Consider the following 19,434-nt stretch of genomic DNA (forward strand, 5'->3'; position numbering starts at 1 on the left):
GTAGGTCAATGCTATGCTAACAGCACCTTAACATAGTTAGCCTGCAAGTGACAGGAGGAGGCGTGAAGCGGCTAATGCATTAATTACAAAACAAGTAATGTCTGGTGTCAGTGACATGAGGCAGTGTTAACCATGTGATGCACATGTAGACACATAGAGCTGAAGGCCACGCCCCCTCCACCCTATGCCTGCACTTATTTATGGCCATACCAGCCTCTGATTGGCTGATCTGGTTAGATCTGTGAAGATCAGCAGGTCTGGTCCTGGTCAGTAGATGATGGAGACCACTGAGAATTCCAGGGGTCACAGTGGGGGACAGTCACTGCTGTGGTATCTGTCATTGTGTCCTTGGGCAAGGCACTTTACTCACATTGTCTAGTATGAATGTAGTGTGTGAGTGAGTGGTGGTGGGAGGGGCATCTGTGGCTACAAGAGTAGCTTACCACCGCTAAGTGTGGAGTGAAAGAATAATGCCTTAGTTCTGTAAAGCTCTTTGAGTGTCTATGAGAAAGCGTTATATAAAATTCAATGCATTATTTATTATTATTATTCCAGCCTCCCAGTGTGTGTGCTAGCATGCTAGCATGCTACCAGGCTCTGCTCATGTTGTTTTTATTATTCTACTGTTTCAGCCAAGTGTTCTCTGTCCATCTGGACACGTACAGTAGGGATGGACTGAACATGGAGGTGGTGCTGTGGCACTCAGCCCTGTTAGAAAACAACAGACGGACCTTTTAGAACACGATGCCATGTGCCAATTCACATGCCATCATTTTCTCAACATTAGACAGAGTTTTTGCCAACCAATAAAATAAAAATATATAATTTTGGAGTGCTACCTGTTTATACCAACTAGAGTAAGGTTATCAAACCTTAGCCACTAAGTTAAGAGCAGAAAGATATGAACAACAAACAGATGCTGTAAGGACTTGAGTCTGAGGAGGTTGTGGGAATTGGTTTAAAACTTTGTCATAATTTGGGTTTATTCTTGGTTAATTTTCGTTTTTCATCTTCCTGTGGATTTTCTCAGACTTTGGACATTTAATGTGTTTGTTTTTTCAGCTATGGTTTGTGGATTGTGTTTTTCATTCATAGAATTACTACAGTTTGTTTTTCTGAGAGGCTTTTGTTTGATCTGCATTTCCCGAGGCTGAAGTCAGGTGGTATTTATTGTTATTATATCTGGTGATGCAGTCGCCTGATACAATAACAGGGTGTCCAATACATCAATCACAATTGACTGGTCAATAGCAGAGGCAGTAAGTTTATCCACCCCCATTGGTTCTTATGTTAGCGGTGGATAAACGTCCAGGACTAGCTGCAGCATGCTCCCCGTCCGCTATGTTCAGACCCTCAACTGCAGTATGTGTCCTGGATATCAGGTCCCCAAACTCTCCCTGTCATTTCATTCCTCCAATCACACCCGTTATCATTATTGGTGTTTCCATAATTAAAGATTTATTTTATTTTTAACCAATCACACAATGTACTTCAGGTACTGCAGTACCCATTATTCTGAATAAACTTCACAAATTACCACATTGCCACCAACTATTATTATGATAGTGATACACAAAGGGACTGACACTACATGGTGAGAATCTGTCTGTCCCAATAATTATCTTCACCTTATTTTTAAAGTTTTAAAGAACTGTGAAATTTTTATTTTTATTTTTTGTTTTATTTGAAAGGGGACAGTGCAATTTCATATAACACATGAACAAACGTGGTTAAAAAAAAGCCAGAATTAGCCAGAAGTCTATTTTTCATCTGTCGTCCCCTGGCCAAGATGTAAAAAGGCATTAAAATACAAGCATGACAATACATTTACAAGTCAATAACAACAGTAACAGTACCTGTTACAATATTAAAACACACAAAAAACCTGTTACAATATTAAAACACACAAAAAACCTGTTACAATATTAAAACACACAAAAAACACGTGTTCAAAAGGCTACGTTATCTAATACAATACAATGCAGCGCAACATGCTCGACTTTTAATGTTGCAGACGTACATGTTAATGAGACAAATTTTAAGTTATTTTGTAAAGGCCTTGTAAGTGTTTAGCTGTTTAACCTCCTCAGGTATTGAGTTCCACTCAGTAGCGCCCCTTACTGACCAGGCCAAGCGACTGAAAGCGTGACACAATGGCCTCTTACAGAGCCTGGAGTGACGCGCTCAGAGCTGTTTCTTTGGCTGATGAACTCTGCCAGAGGAGCTGGGGTCACATCATGTGTTACTTTAAATATGAGACTCAGATCTGCAAATCTATGGAGACTGTCCCAATTTAAAAGGTGGTACTTTTTTAGGATTGAACAGTGATGATAGTGCCTTGGTTTTCAACCCAAGACTTTAAAGGCTTGTTTGTATAAAGTTTCCAAAGGTCTTTTTGCACTCTGACTAGCCTGAGACCAACTTGTTAGGCAGTAGTTAAAGTGGCTGAAAATCATGGAATGTAGAAAAATTATTGCAGCTTTGGTTGACATTTCATTTCGGATTGAGCGGAAATTTGCTAGATTAACTTTGATATTTTTACATAATGTGTCAATATTAATATCTGCTTTACATAATTTGTTAGATCTGGATGTTCACAATGACCGAAGAAATAAACTAACTAACTAACTAACTAAATATGGGCTTTAAAGGAGAAGTGAGAATCTATTACTAACCCAAGGTATTTGTATTGATTTACAATTTGTAATTTTTCTCCAGCTACTAGTATGTCAGGATTAGATGAGGCTCTATTGGTTTTACTGAAAAACATAGCTCCAGTTTTTGAAGTATTTAGCTGCAGGCAGTTCTCCTACAGCCAGGAAGTGACAAGAGTCATTGCTTTGGTGAGTTTATCTGTAACAATGTCCTTGGAGCGACCGTGAACAAATACAACGGTGTCATCTGCATACATCAAACATTCAACTTCAGAGCAGACAATCATTAATATAAAGGCTAAATAAGAGGGGCCCTAATATTGAGCCCTGAGGAACCCCAGTGGTTAGAATAAGAGACTCAGACTTGCTGTTGTTAATTAATACAGATTGAGTACGATCATACAGGTATGATTCAAACCAGCTCACAGTGTCACGAGATAAATTAAACTGTGAGAGCTTAGAAAGTAGAACAGAGTGGTTTACTGTGTCGAAAGCTTTCCTGAGATCTAAGAATACCACCCCTACTACTCCACCCTTGTCAAGAGAAGATTTTATTTTCTCAATAAAAAGGCATGTAGCGGTTCAGTGGAGTTGATGTATTCCATAAAAAAATGTAACTCGTGATTAAGTTAATTCTGTAAAATGAATCAAAATAAACAAGACTAAGCATAGAGTAGCATTTAGATGATGTCCTAATATATATAACTTAGTGATGCCATTATTGAATTATACTGGACTTAAAGAACGCAAACCTCTGACAAGCACCAAATATCCTCTTTGCCAGATATTCACAGTTATCAGGATCAATGAATCTGATCATGGTGCCATGGTCATTCACACTTTAAAACTAAGTGTCTAAGTATCTTAGAAATAAATGGTGGGAAAAATAATATCTGATGAAGTACACTATATCTGATCAAGTATAGTTTTGTCTCCAGCAGCTTTACGATTAACATTGATTATTTAATAATCAACCTGTCAATTATGTTTCTTGTTTATATAGTTTTTATTTTTTCTGGTTGTAAAACATTACGAGGATGTATTTATCCATTGTTGGTAAATCACGTCTGATTTATTCTAAAGATTAAATGTAATCAATGTAAAAAAATCTTTAAAAAAGCGATGTTTTGACATCTTAAACACAGCTAAAATACATTAGAATGTGTTTTTGTACCTGATCTCTTTTTATATTTGTTTCTTGTCTTTCTACCAGAAGGACTTACCACTGCCTCGCAAACACAGCAGGTGAGTTCAATCTTTAACCTTTTATTGATTCTCGCTCTTGTGCCGTTTTCTCTCCCTCCTGATGTGAAGAGTGGAAAAACAATCAGAAAGGTTTGGTCAGAACCCTGAGGTTTCCCTTTATTATCAGCAGAACTGGAATGGGCTGTGAAGAGGCACCAAAGTGTGTGTCGTCCTCCTGGACTGTGTGTGTGTGTGTGTGTGTGTGTGTGTGTGTGTGTGTGTGTGTGTGTGTGTGTGTGTGTGTGTGTGTGTGTGTGTGTGTGTGTGTGTGTGTGTGTGTGTGTGTGTGTGTGTGTGTGTGTGTGTGTGTGTGTGTGTGTGTGTGTGTGTGTGTGTGTGTGTGTGTGTGTGTGTGTGTGTGTGTGTGTGTGTGTGTGTGTAGCTGTCCAAGGTACTGAGACAAATTCAATGGCTTGTCACAAATACATGCTTTATCAACCTCTGCTCTCTAGTCTTTTTAAATATTCCTTTGTAAGTTTACTACTGCACACCTGTACATGATCACTCTTTAGTCGTGTTTATTAGTTCATAACTAATGTGTGTCTGAAGTGGGAGTTTGGACCATAAGTAGCTCTTTAATCATGAGGAAGTCAGTGACCCACACAGGAAGCTGCTGTGTCGGAGCCTGTACCTTTTTTACTGGCTTGTTGCCCTAAAGCTACACGATTATGGCCAAAATTATGATCACGATTATTTGGATCAATATTGTTATCACAATTATTCATCATGTTAGGAAAAACTGTATTTTCTTTTATCTACTTTTTAACAAACAATATATAATAGAGATGCACTATAGACTAAAAAAAATCCAGATCGTTTCTGAAATTTATCACGATAACGATAAAAATTACAATAAATGAAAACAATAAATAATAACAATTCCCACCTTAAAGCGTAAACACTTAAATAAACACAAATAAATCTGAATACATTAAACACATTAAAAAGCTACAATATCTGCTGACTGAAAAAGCTCATGGGCTGATATTTTATGGAATATCTTTGTGCATATGCATCATGCTCTATTAGTGTTATTGTATGTAATTTATTTATTGAAATCATTTTTGAAAAAAAAAGCACACGAAAAGCAAAAATAACTCCAGTAGTGTTTTTACTGCTGCTGAATTTAATTTATTTTATATCTGATAATGAGTTACATACAGTTATGGTTAATAAATAATCTCTGATTTCCTATAATTTAACCAGATCAAGCTGATGATTTAATCATTCACTATATTTATGTGTAATAATCTCAATAGTTACATTAGTCTAATGGGACCAGCTTTGTCTGTGAACACATGAAATATAATTAAAATATATTGCGTTTCACAAGTTTGGACGAATTAATAGTGACATTAATATTTATGCTAACATTTATTTTACACAACGTGTGACATGTTTAGTTTTTAGTGTTAAATCTGACCATAAACAAATTGATGGTTCTCTGTGGTTTTATTACAGTAAAGTGTGTTCTTTTTACTTGGTTTATTCCTTATATAGAGTGGTTAGCGTTAGCTCTTAGCCCAGTCTGTGTGTCGGTGTGTTAGCTTAGCATAGTTAGCTTTAGTTGAGTTTCCAGTTTATTATCGTTGCTACAGATTCATCTCTGTACCTGTGTTTGTGGAACTATGGGTGGATCTGATGGAGGAACTTGAATAGGTTCACTTTGTTGGATGTTTATCTGGTTTTAACTAAATAGCGTTCCACGATGTATCGCATCACGACAGCTTCTGGTTGCCGTGACGAACACCGCCGTCCGTGTGTGTGTTGCGGGAGCGGAGGCGGCGCACACTGTGGAGGCACTGTGGTGGAGCTTCCATGAACAGTTTTTCTGCTCCAGAGAATAATAAGTTGTTGACAAAAACTTGGGGGTATTCTTGGCTAAATTGAGGGACAAATGGCCCTCGATAATTTCCAACATGGGAATTTATGGTTTATATCGTGGGATGACAAATTCTTACTGGTTTGTTTTTGACGATCTATTGTAAACAATAACATATGTCACATTATTAGGACTTTTTCAGCTCTAGTCTAGTTTAGTCTAGTCAGCTAAATGATGTTAAGGTGTTAGTCGACACCATTGCTGTTCAATGATGGTCACTTAACATTATCTGTTTATTGCTCGTCAGTCATAGGTTAAAGGTCACCTGTACTTAACATGTTTCCTTATGTTGTGTTTTCTGTATTTACAATAAACCAGACGTGCAGAGATTGTTTCTTTGTGATTTCCTTTTCTCATGAGACGATTCCTCTCCACTTTGCCTGCCTCAGTCCTTGTTTCTCTGTAGGACACACTCAGCTCTCCATCCATAATAGATGAGCTCCGTTGGCTTTTATTTATTGTGCCTAGTGCATCCATTCATAAGCAGACATAGTTTGTGCCAAACATCACATTTGCTTTGCTTTAAATTCATTCAAAATCTCCTTTTTGCAGTTATCTAACAGTTACATAATCTCAGTTGTGCCGTGTGTGTGTATATATATATATATATATATATATATATATATATATATATATATATATATATAAAATTAGTAGCCCGCAGTGAAAGCTTTTAACTCAGCACTGGGTTCTTTCAGTGTGCAGATACTTTGAGCACATCCCTTCATTCAGAGAGAATGACCCACAATTCCCTGCAGCTCTTTTGTTGTTGTTTCTATATAAAAAAGAGAGAGACCCACCCACCCACCCACCCCTTCCTCTCTCTTCCCATCTCACTCTTCTGCTGTTCACACACACACATGTTCAGAGCTATACCATGGGTTGGTCTGTTGTCAGACTCGTTGCTGCGGATGCTTCCATCATCCTGCTGTTGTTGCTGAGATCCACGTTGACACCCAATGAGCAACATGTTCCGACGCACTAAAAGGTACAGCAGCAGCTCCAGGAATGTATTCAGTGGTGTGAAGTGCAGAGGGATTCTTAGTTACAGTATGTGTGAGGAATCATTGTCGTCTTTTAACTGCTAACGGCGTCTAAAGATGCAGAGGACATTTCCTCTTCCTTTTGCTGATTCACAACATGAGAAATCTGCTCGTGGAAAATGGTAAAAGTCAATTTTCTATAGCTTTGAATACATGTATTAACAGTGTATGTCAAGAATAATTGAATAATAATATTTTTTACATATATTTCCATTTCCAGTAATAAACGTATGTTTTAAACAACATAGTTTTATAAGGTACAGGTTTCCATGTTCAATACACTAAGACAGATTGTGTGTGAGCTACAACTGATTGTTTAATTATGTATAAACTAGATATATTACTGTAGCTGTAATTGGTTTAGGGGTTGTGTGTGATTATATGTAATGAGCATCGCTGCAACTGGAACATCCTTGTGCTTTGATCTTTTATGAGTATAAATATACATTAATACATTAAAACCTTTGAGAAAATCTATGCCTAACAAACACATTATTTTACACTATATTTATTTTATTAACTTTTAAAAGTGCTTTACCCTGTGCGCCGCTATGTTAAAATGACATCATTGATGACGTGAACCGCCCCTTTTAGTTCATTGTAAAGCATTCTGGTTCATTTAGCAGCTTTTTGTTGTGATGCTTTGGGTTGTTGTTTCATAGACAACATTAAGGAGAGAAGAAAAGCAACACATCTGGATAATTAAACCATTAAACCAAACTTTCACCATTTCTCACTAGAACGTTGGTTCTTTGCAGCAGACAGATTTTACTTGGGTCAGCATTAATGAGCAGCAGTGGATCCTGGTTGTCTGTATTAACGTGAACAAAGCTCTTCTTCTCTCCTTAATGAAACAGCAGAACTGTCGCCCCCTGTGGTCACAGATTTTTTCAGTTTATGGATTTTATTTATCAAATTTTGGTCAACAAAAGTGTTTTATATCAACTTTTGTAACTTTTACTGATTTTTAGATCAACACAAAGCAGCACAAGTTGTTATTTTGAATGAAAAAGCTGCTAAATGATCCTGAATGTTTCACCTCATATAGAACACAATGGACTGAAAGAGGTGGTTGGCGTCATCAATGACATCATTTCAACATGGCGGCACACAGGCTCTAAAACTGTAAAGTAGTCCCATTTTTAAAAGTTAATAAAACAAATATGGTGCAAAATAATGTGTTTTGAAAAACTACAAAAAACAAACAAACAGGAAAGTGGAGGAAATGACATCACAATGTACCAACAGTAGATAAAGTTTGTGTATATTAGAGGTGCTTCACACAAGTAGTGACTAAACTACATGAAATAAATTCATGACTCATGTTAGTGACATTTCTCTAAGAGGTGACTCATCACAATCTGAATCATTAGTCAGTGATTCCATGAACCAAAGATGAGTCAGGAAAGAACACAGGTTTTAGATGAATTTACATCAATTCTGATTAATTGGAACCGACTGATGTTTGTAGAATTACTTTGTTTTTCAAAATTAAAAGAAAAGGGCAAAATAGTGTTTGTTAAACAATCAGGCAGATTAGAGTTGATATTCAGGGATGTGGGCGTGTGACGCTTCATGTTCACAGTGGAAGGAGAGGATGTTCTGCTGAGTATCTTACAGTAACAATATTTCATTCTCTCCTGATAATAAGGGATTAAAACAACCTGAACTCACCGACTGATGGAAGCGGAGCTAAAATATGATTTATTTTATTAGTGTAAGGAGAACAATCCTTTCTGGTGACAGAATGGCAGAGGCTGCGTCACATGGGAGTGATGTAGGCAGTGGGACAACAGGAGGTGAACAGAGGATAGAGAGGATGAGTAGCAGGTCCCTCAGCGCATACTTATGTCAGCTGATGCATGAGGGAGGGGCTCACCAAGGTTACGTGACCACACAAGCCATGTGCACTGGTTTATAATATTCTTTGTTCTGGCATAACATCAGATTTTTTTCATGTTCTTTTTTGTCTGTTTCTGTAAAATGACTTTTGAAAACATTTAGGAAAAGATCCACATTTAAATATAAAATAATAATGCTAATATTTAATATTCAGGTTTGTGTTTCTAACTTTATTAATTGAACTATTTAATATCGTAGGCATTAGAGGTGGGAAATTAATCCATGTATCAATGTATTGTCATTCAGACGTAGCAATTGATCATTTTCAATCATCTTATATTTGGTAAATTACATGAAATACTGAAGAAGGAATTTTAACAGATATTTTCTAAACATTATGGTTGAGCTGCTGATTTAGTTTATTATCTATAATAAATGGTATATAATCTATCATTTAGAACTGCCCTTTTTGTTAATGATGTGTATTTTTTATTATATTGTTTATTGTGTAGTGAGGACTTTGCTAATATGGTACTTCACCATGCAGTTACAACAGAACGGTTTACACACATCCTCTGCTGCTTTAATAAAAGGTACATTTGTTCTATAGTTCCTATAATCGTAATCAAATCGAATCGTGAGGTTCCTAAAATCTGTTCCATAAACAACCATTAAGATCTCAGTAAATAGTGATATTATTTATATTGTATAATATTGTACGTTGTAGAGATGTTGACCAACTATTTTCCTTTTATTCTCCCCTAGATTTTTCCTTTTTAAAACAGTTGAATTAAAACACAACAAATCCTACAACGACAACGACTGATTTTAGTAACGTCTGAATGTGCACAGTGCACTATGCACAACAGCTGAACATCAACACATGTTCAGGAAGTAAATACTCAGAGTTTCTCATCAGAGATAAAGTTTGTTGAACCTCTGACCTGAAATAGATTAGAATGTAGTCATAATAGAGTGAACACATTAAAAACACCACATTAGAACCTATTTTACTACTATGATGATGTGTTCTTTGTTTGGTGTAAACCACCTTGAATTGTCCCTTACATCAAATGTGCGACAGTGTGTAGATGTGTCCCTATCCAGGACACGTTTAATAAAGATGATGTAAAAGTCTTTGTACTATACCACAGTGCAATAAAGGCTTCTGTACATAATGGATGTATTGCGCGTTATGTTCCACACATAAAACATACCTGGAAAATGATGACAGGATTTGCTTTGGCAAATTTAATTTTTTTTCCAATTCCTTGTAAGTTTATCCACCTGTACGGAATGAGTAGCTATTAGTCTGTGCCCTCAATCATCATCAAAATAGGTAACTAATTATAAAATGTATTCATTTGTAGGGATACACCGAATATTGCAAAAAAGCAACATTCGGCCTTCGGTTTAGTGCGTTAAAAGCAAGGCCTAATAGTAGCGTATGACGCAATCAAACAATGTGCAGTGATTTTGAGTTGGAAAAGTGTGTGTGTGTTGCTGCAGAACCAGAGCAGCAGCAGCACATTTTTATACGCTGTGATCTCACAGGATGTGCCTGGATGGAGTGGAACTTTATTCCAATAATTGGTGAGTTGTAATATGATAGGTGTGTGTGTGCGTGTGTGTGTGAGCTAAGCCAAACCCACACCTTCTCGAAGCACAGACATGCACTAGATGACCTCCCTGCTAAATTTGATTTGTGACTAACTTAGAATAAAATACAGTGAGAAATAGAATCACTCTTGTCATTTTCCCTCAAAGCTGTTCAATTAAAAGATCCAGAAGAAGTTAAAAAGCTTTACAATTCTATTGCACATATTTTCTTTTGACATTGATCAAATGTCTATCACTATATATGTTATTGTTTTATTGCCCAGCCTTAAAGGCACACTGTCTAACTTTTGGCCACTAGGGGCGCTAGAGTTCGGTGCTCGGCCTTCCTCGCCGCATCGGTGGTGCTCCCCCCCTACTCCCTGGCCTCACCCTAGTCATCGGCCCCTTCCGCCGGCACGGCGGCCTAGGTCAGGGCGGATGGGCGACCCACAACAGATCCCCTTTTACCCCCAGCAAAGGGGGCCGACAATGGCGGCGAAACCATTGAGTAGGGGGAAAGCGCCACCGACGCGGGCCGAGCACCGCATCTGCGGTGGCAGGGAGAAGAGTGCGGCGGTGGCGGCTGTTCATCCAGCCCATACACTGTAGCCTCGGTGCGAGCCCAGCCCGACCGACCCAGGCCTGAGAACCAATCCTTATTCTGAAGTTACAGATCTGACTTGCTGACTTCCCTTACTAAAGAATCCACGTTTAACTGAACTATCACAGTGATGTGTTCACCATTAACCCAACATAAACTACCATATTGAGCTCTTTTGGCTGTAAATAGAGGCTAACTCATTTCAGCTGCCCACAGCAACGTCACGTGGGAACTATTAATATCTGAGCCTGTGGTCACGTGACCGCCGTAAAGTAAAACTTCTCCAGGCATCCTCCAGGTCACATGACCTGGTGAAAGACGGTCCGTCTCCTCCAAACTTACAGTCAGTATTTCCAGAGGGAATCCCTGCTCAGAGCATTGATACTGTCAGCGCTGTATATTGTCCTGAGGAGTCATTTAAAATAACTCATAGTCCACAGTGTGGCTTTAATGTAAACACTGCAGTGTCAGTAATAAAACATAATTTCACTTATATTGCATCAGCAGTTAAAAAGATCACCCCTTGATCCCCCAAAATCTAAACTGCTGTTTCCACCTCAGAATGACATTAGTATGGTGATGAGAGCCATGTATGTTTTTTGGTTTCATCTGTTTTTCATTGACCTGTTAATGTGTGTGTGTGTGTGTGTGTGTGTGTGTGTGTGTGTGTGTGTGTGTGTGTGTGTGTGTGTGTGTGTGTGTGTGTGTGTGTGTGTGTGTGTGTGTGTGTGTGTGTGTGTGTGTGTGTGTGTGTGTGTGTGTGTGTGTGCGTGCGTGCGTGCGTGCGTGCGTGCGTGCGTGCGTGCGTGCGTGCGTGCGTGCGTGTGTCATGGTACAGTATGTTTTATGTGTGTGTGTGTACCATAGTGTGTGTCCCTTAACGTATAACTGTTGATTTTCACCAGTGATGACAGAGGCTCAACAAAATCACTGTGTAGCATCTTTTGTCACACATTACAATAGTTTTTTATTTAACATTATTTAACCTTCAGTATTTAACCTGTGGCTCATTCATGGGAAAGCTCATGTCTGGTTTTCCTATTAGTGCTGTGGAAACATGCTTGTTGTGATCTAATGTGGGATACAGTAGTTTATACATCACAGGGGCCTCAGAGTTTTCATTTCAAATGTTCATACATTTCTTTCCCTAGTTGATGTAGTTTTTACTGACATACTAAATGTCATGAAATCCAAAAATCTCTAAAATTAATAGAATCCCCTATTTCTGTACATGAGTCATAGCTGAATAAATAATTATGGACTTTATTCTCCCATGTGTGTAAGTCAGAAAAGCGGTGCTGTGTCTGTCTGCGTGCATTTCTGCCCCTGTACTTACATCAGTCACTGAGCGTCTTGATCCCAGTTACACTCTGGGTGGAGCGACCCTGGAATGTGGGCGTTCTCCGTGTGACTTGAGTTATTTTCCTCTTACGTGCATCTGAACCTGGAATAAGTGCAGCGCCCCTGAAAGGTGAGACATTATATTGCACTAGAAGTTTGGACTCAGTCACAATTTAAGCCACACGGACTCATAATATTCTCATAATTTCCAAACTGTCACAGGGGGTTCAATCCAACCGCCCTCCCACCCCCCACTGGTCGTCTCATCAGCCGAGGTACGCACGGTCCTGAGGAGGATAAACCCCCGCAAAGCAGCAGGACCAGACAACATTCCTGGGCGGGCCCTCAGAGCATGCACCAACGAGCTGACAGACGTGCTCACCTCCATCTTCAACCTTTCCCTCAGTCAGAGCACCGTCCCCTCCTGCTTCAAGACCACCACCATCGTCCCCCTCCCCAAGAAGAGCCCCCCCACCTGCCTGAATGACTACAGGCCAGTAGCACTCACTCCAATCATTATGAAGTGCTTTGAGAGGGTGGTGCTGACCCACATTCGGAGCAGCATACCGGACACACTGGACCCCCTGCAGTATGCCTACCGTCCCAACAGGTCCACCTCGGACGCCATTGCTGCTGCCATTCACTTCTCCCTCTCCCACCTGGAAAATAAAGACTCCTACATCAGGATGCTCTTTATAGACTACAGCTCTGCCTTCAACACGGTCATCCCCCACAAACTCACCCACAAACTGTTTTCCCTTGGACTCCACCCCTCCCTCTGTGACTGGCTCCAGGACTTTCTTACTGGCAGGCCCCAGTCTGTCAGGATTGGGTCCAGGACTTCAGCCAGCCTTATCACGAACATTGGCACTCCTCAGGGTTGTGTCCTCAGCCCCATCCTCTACACCCTCTTCACCCACGACTGTGTCGCCTCCCACAAGGACAACACCATCCTGAAGTTTGCGGACGACACCGCAGTGATAGGACGTATCACTGGCGGAGACGAAGCGGCCTACAGGGGGGAGGTGTCCAGTCTGGTGACATGGTGTGAAGACAACAACCTCACCCTCAACACGGAAAAGACGAAGGAGCTGATAGTGGACATGAGGAAGGAGAGGCGTCCTCATCAGCCACTGTCTATCCAGGAGCTGGAAGTGGAAAGGGTGAGCAGTTTCAAATATCTTGGGGTCCACATCAGAGACGACCTCACCTGGACCCTCAACACCACACAGCTGGTGAAGAAAGCTCAACAGCGGCTGTACTTCCTGAGGAGGCTGAGGAAATTTGGGATGTCCTCAAAGATCCTCAGCAACTTCTACAGCTGCATTGTTGAGCCCATCCTGACCAGCTGCATCACCGTGTGGTACGGCAACACCACTGTCATGGACCGCAAACGCTTGCAGAGAGTAGTGAAGACTGCTACGAAGATCACCAGGTCTCCGCTGCCCTCTCTGCAGAGCATCTACAAGCGCAGAGTCCACAGGAGAGCTGCCGCCATCATCAAGGACTCCACTCACCCCCAACACGGACTGTTCACACTTCTACACTCAGGCCGGAGGTACAGAAGTGTGAAATGCAGGACCAGCAGACTCAAAAACTCCTTCTTCCCCTCGGCCATTAGACTCCTAAATAAGTGATTGGAGTCTAATGAACTATTCATTCACCACCCCCCCCCCCCCCTTCTCCACTGTACTTTGCACACCACCTGCATTCGTACTTTAGATGCGCCCATGCACAGATAACACCATGTCTCTCTATTATGAAACAGCTTTTTTGCACATACCATTGTATATATCACCTCTCCTCTGTATAGCTAATATATTTGTATTTTTAATTGTACAGGTGTTTTGTATTTAATGTTCAGGTTTTTTTGTTGAATAACAGTGTTGCATGCCACTGTTATTTATTATAGTTCTTTTATCTCGATTTATTCCTTTATTATTTATTCCTTTATTACGTAGGCATTCACTGGCGGTCGGCAAAGCAAGAATTTCATTGTACAGGGAAACGTGTTTCTAACTGTACAGATGACAATAAACACTTTGACTTGACTTGACTTGATATGTTCACATTTACAAATGTACCAGTTCTAGATGAGTGTGTTTGCTGCTGCTGTTCAGACTGATGTCCAGTTATTTTCAAACTACTGTATGTCCAATGTAAAGCCACAGTTTGATCCACTACAGAGTAAATGGTAAATGGTAAATGGACATGATTTATATAGAGCTTTATCACCACTGAAACAGTTGTTAAAGTTGTTTTATTTCTCAGTTGATGAATCTGTCACTGGAGTTTCCAATGCAGGCCCTGCCGAGCTGTCACAATAGCCAGAGGAGCCTCACATCCCATTCCACCCCCTGCCGTGAAGGCATCCCCGCACACTGTCCTGCCCATCTGTCCAAACCCAGCCAATCAGTACCTAAGATCAGGAAATATGTGAGGAGTGGGCTTATGACCACCTCCAAGTTATGCCTTTGGCATGTGTGCACGTCACCATTTATTTTATTTTATTTTATTTATTCAGTTTATTTCCGACATGATTACATTCACTTTTTTTTTTTTTTTTTTTTTACATGCCGAAAAAGGAGACGAGAGAAGCAGTTTGCTTATCCGGGTCCCGTCCCCTGTTTTACCATCGCAAATTTACATGGGTTTACATGTCTCTCTGCTCAAACATTCTTGAGTTGTTCTGAACAGTCCTTTTTTGTGTATTCTCATCTGTAGTCAGTGTTGTCTTTTTTTTTTTATTTTATTTTTTTTTATTCCTCCTCCTCTCTATCGTTGTTCGTGTTGGCCTTGTTCCCTGCCAGACGTTGTTAGCATTCCTCCAGTTCAAGAACAGTTCCTCTTTCGAAGGTGTTTGGAAGGTTTTTCCCTTTTCATCCATAATGTCACCACTCGGGAATGTCTCTTTTGGACACACAAGTTTGCAGCTTGTTTTGTCTCTACATCAAGGTTAATCCAGCTGTTGTTAGTTCTATTGGCAGTGTTGTATTTTCCACTGTTAGATTTAACTTGTAAAAACACATTATTATATCTTAGTTCATAAGCAAGGTAGTAATTTCATTGTACAGGACAAACGTGTTTCTAACTGCACATATGACAATAAACACTTTGAATTTAAATTTAATGTAATCCTTAATCACCCCACCACCTAGCAATTGAAATGAATAAATGACAGACCTTTTTTACTCTTGGTTTCCACATTTAATTCAGTCTCCGTAAAATAATCACAGTCTGAGTTTTGTTTCCAGTGTTTATATAGATCTGGGTCCATATCCATGATTACCATCAGTAATGTTGTTGTTTAGGTGGATCCTTCGTATTTTCCCAAGTCTTCCATCGTTTTGATGAGGATTGGTTTTCCGTTCTCTTCTCCCAGTGGTGTGATGTAAATCCTGCAGTACCTTGTCCACGTCTTTAAAATCTTTCCTCCTTTTTTTATTTGGCGTGCCTTCCATGCGATGCTTGCATTTTTTTTTTGTCAGGCTTTCATTAATAAAAACCTTCGTTTCCTTCAGCTTTCTTCCTTGCTTCAGTAGTTCTCCTTTGAATTTCATATTCGTGAAGGTTATTTTTACAGCTCTGTTATCATTTTTCTTTGGCAGGAGATGGCAGGAGTTGATGTTGTCAGGGTTCAGGACAATGTCCTTCGACTCCAGGTAGTCAATGACCTGTTGTTCAATCGATTTTGTTTCTTCGTCACTCGCGTAACTCCTGGGTTTTATCTTTAGGCCTGTGATGATGACATCTTTCTCTCTTTCCTTTTGTTCCAGCTGTTCAACCCTGGTGTTCAACAATTTTATCTCTTCAGCATTTCTTTCATTCTTTTCTTTCAGTACCTTTGTTTCGCTTTGTAGGTTTTCCAGTGAGTTTTCCAGCGTCTTTTCCAACGACTTTATCTCGGCAGATAGGTTTCGTAGACCCTCGCTTATCATCTCCTTGACCTCTTCCAAACCCGAATTGGGTTCTGAAGGGCCTCCCTGCGGTTTTTTCACCATTTTCCTTCAGTCTTGGGCCCAATTTTTTCAGGCTGTTCAGCTGTAGCCAAGGTCATGTTATCGGAGCGAATGAAAACACGTCTGCTCTCTCCAAAGACCAGAGATTTATATGAATATACTTAATCCTCACTGGCAATGCGTTAATCAGAGCCCCGGACCCAACCAGGTCCTGATGGATCATAGACTGTGAGCGGCCCAAATCCACCATCGCTCAGTATTTACCCCCTCAGAGCCTTATCGGCACTCAATAAGCCCCACTTGAGCCGGGGGATAGCGCTGGAGGGTTGACAACCTGGATCACCTGCCCCACCTTAAATGCTGGACACTTGTTGCCCCAGTGTTTGAGAAACTGTCTGTGGAGCGAAAAGAGCTCCCAGAGCCACCGGGACCCTCCACTTCCTCCACAACACTGGGATCAGCCTCGGTGGAACCTCAAGTCACCTCTCCATGCTCCTGTAACCAAGAAGTCCTCTGCTAGGGTGACGGCTGTGTCTAACTCCTCTGGGCAATGACACCGAACCTAATGCCCCGTTTATGCCGGAACACCCGCAATGAACTGCTCCAGGATGACCCTCTCCTTCCCGGTCACCCGGGCAAAGCCAGTGACCGTGCCATTTCAAAGCTGCAGGGCCAAGGTGAAGGGTCGGTCCGCTGGCCTTATTGAATGTCCTATAACCGCCAGCGGTGATCCTTGGGAATCATCCCCTTCCCATCCAGGATGGTTCTTTTTAGGGCCAGGAAGGCGCCGGGTTGCAGCCTGCACCTCTTCTGTCTGCAGGGGCAGGCCCATTCTGTGTTCGGCCACCCACTGGCTGCAGCCGTGGTTTTGAAGATCTCCAAGAAGCCCTGTGGGTCCTCCTCCGGCCCCATCCTTTGGAGGAACAATCCGCCAGACACCGTTGTCCTCCCACCTCCAGCCGATCCATGTGCCGGTAGCTGCTGCTTTATCTGGGTCTGCCGCTCCTGGATGAAAGAACCTGCTCCAACTGTACTGTTGTGAGCTGTGCCAACATCTGGGTGAGTGCTGCTGTCTGATCTGCCATACCGCCTTCCCACTGGGTGTCACTGTAACAGGTGTTGGGCGATAGCCACACTCTGGGACTCAATAGACGGTTTAGAGTTCTTGAATGAGTGCACCCACATTTACAGTACATTCAATAGTCAGGTGAGCAGCTCGTACTGCCACTGATCACAGCCACATCCGTCTCGCCGTGCTCTCTCTGGTTCTGGCCGCTCACTACGTTTAATCACAGATAGAATAATTAAAACGCCCCGCTATACCTGCGTTCAACCATTCACAAGAGCCATTCCCACGACCACTCCCCCTGCCCCTCCCAGTCCACCAAAACACACCCTATAGTCCACTTCATCATTTTCACAGATTTCAATGACATCATAGTCCAGTCCTCCTCCCTGGCCTCAGACCGCCTTCATTCACAGACTACATGGTTTGGGTCGATTTACACTCAGTGGGCGTGTCTGGAGCCTGGACCGGAGAATATGCTGAGGAGATGGGCGCGTAACTGCAGGCATGTAAAAAAACGCTTAAGTGCCGACGGGAGAATACGTCCCATATATGAATTAACTGAACCAAAACTTTTTCTTAATTAGACTTTATTTTTTTGTAGCTTGTGTGTGTATTATCTAATCTACGTGACTTGATGGTGTGTGTGACACTTGAGGTTACGTCATCTTTTACTGTCTCTGTGGCCTCTTGTTTTCCTCCATCCTCTCTTAAACATTGAACTTAGGTGACATCTTTAATGAGCAGTGTTTCTTTCCATTCATTGTTGCTTTGTGCATGGCTGGCTTTATCAGAAGTCTCCTCAGCACACACTGCCTAGCAACAAGCATCACAGCTCCCATCCAGGGGCTGTGATGCAGACTAAATGTCGTCTTGAAGAGAGTTGTTGCACTTTTTTAAGGATGATTTTATTTACTTTTTATACAGAATTTTGGTCCCTATCCACATTACAATAAATTACTCACCTTCTTTTTGATAGTCTAACTCTCTCCCCTTCTGTGTGTCACTTGCACTGTTTGTCTTCTCACGTGCACTGCTCATGTCATGTATGGAATGTAAATACATGTGTGTGCAACAGTGCGTGTAAAATAACTCTGACTGTCTCCTGAATTTGCAGATGCCTTGTTTCCTTAGGCTCCCACTGTCCCTAATTTTGCTTTAATGCCAAGTTTTTTCTGGTGAAATACCCTCATGTGTTTACACATCGACTCCCAGCCCTCCACCTCCCTCTCCAGCCATTCATCACATGCATCACCCCCTCTCCTTCCTCGTCCTTGATTGGCTATCCAGCTGTGAAACACAGCTACAGCAGCACAGCTATGGACTTACAGATGTGCACACTTGAACATGTCTAAATTAGCACAAAAAAAACAAGTAAAAACAGGAGAATGCATGTTTTGCTTATGCTATAATTTACAGTAGTATTCATCACTGTGTTCCCAGAATAGGCCTGGTGCTAAGGTTGTTTTATATCATTTAATACATTCAGTTTATTTGACTTGGACTATGTGTTACACACAATAATCTTAAATAAACAAGAACAAGCTGCAGTATGTATGTTTTTTTTGTATCATTTGGTCCAAAATCCATAATAACCTTAGACTATAATATAATCCAAAGTGTTCTGAGTGGACACTTTGCTCAATATAAGAGGTTTATAAATCCAGGATTGTGACACTGGATTTCAGCCAATCAGAGATCTTTCTCCATGAGCTGTTTTGGGCATTACTATTGGCTGCTCGACTGAAGTCAAGTGCGTTCACGTACCATCAATAGTAAAAGTGTATAATGGTAGACATTCCAGCAGAAGTCCCCATCGTGAGAAATCAAGAGGAAAAAAGAAGATCTACGTGGAGAAGCAACAGAATAAAAGCACAAACGTGTTTGGGAGGAGCAGAGTCAGAGTAATCATTCTACATTAAAAGCTTACAGAATCATATTGAAGGTGGAGAGAACATGCATAATTAATTTGCAGTGTAGACATGGAGTGTCTGCTCTGCTGGGGTCACTGCAGCTGCTTGTGTGTGAGCTTTGTGGCAGAGGAGGAGCTCTAGTGACTGTCCTTACAGTAGAGAGTGACTGGTTTAGAAACAGGGTGGGGAGGGTGGAGTGTGGTTGTTTCTATACAAGTCTCATGATTCTACATACTGCAGCTTTACTCTAGGAGTAACGCCCATAATCAAGGCATTTTTTAAAGGTCAG

The 19,434-nt window shown here is 41.0% G+C and overlaps 1 protein-coding gene across 6 annotated transcripts in view; it reads left to right on the forward strand.

The window, feature by feature from the left end:
* Nucleotides 1-19,434, forward strand: part of LOC114462173 (microtubule-associated serine/threonine-protein kinase 1-like) — a 53,812-nt gene that overhangs the window by 3,996 nt on the left and 30,382 nt on the right. For 4 of the 6 annotated variants that reach the window (XM_028444873.1, XM_028444864.1, XM_028444888.1 and 1 more), the window contains exon 2: nt 3,868-3,899. In XM_028444873.1, the coding sequence (XP_028300674.1) occupies nt 3,868-3,899 (32 nt within the window). Of the gene's footprint in view, nt 1-3,867; nt 3,900-6,630; nt 6,770-19,434 lie in introns of those variants that run through there. The other 2 variants (XM_028444882.1, XM_028444896.1) reach the window with 2 other exon arrangements.

This window comes from Gouania willdenowi, chromosome 1 (genome assembly GCF_900634775.1).
Source record: "Gouania willdenowi chromosome 1, fGouWil2.1, whole genome shotgun sequence".
Taxonomy (NCBI): Eukaryota; Metazoa; Chordata; class Actinopteri; order Blenniiformes; family Gobiesocidae; genus Gouania; species Gouania willdenowi.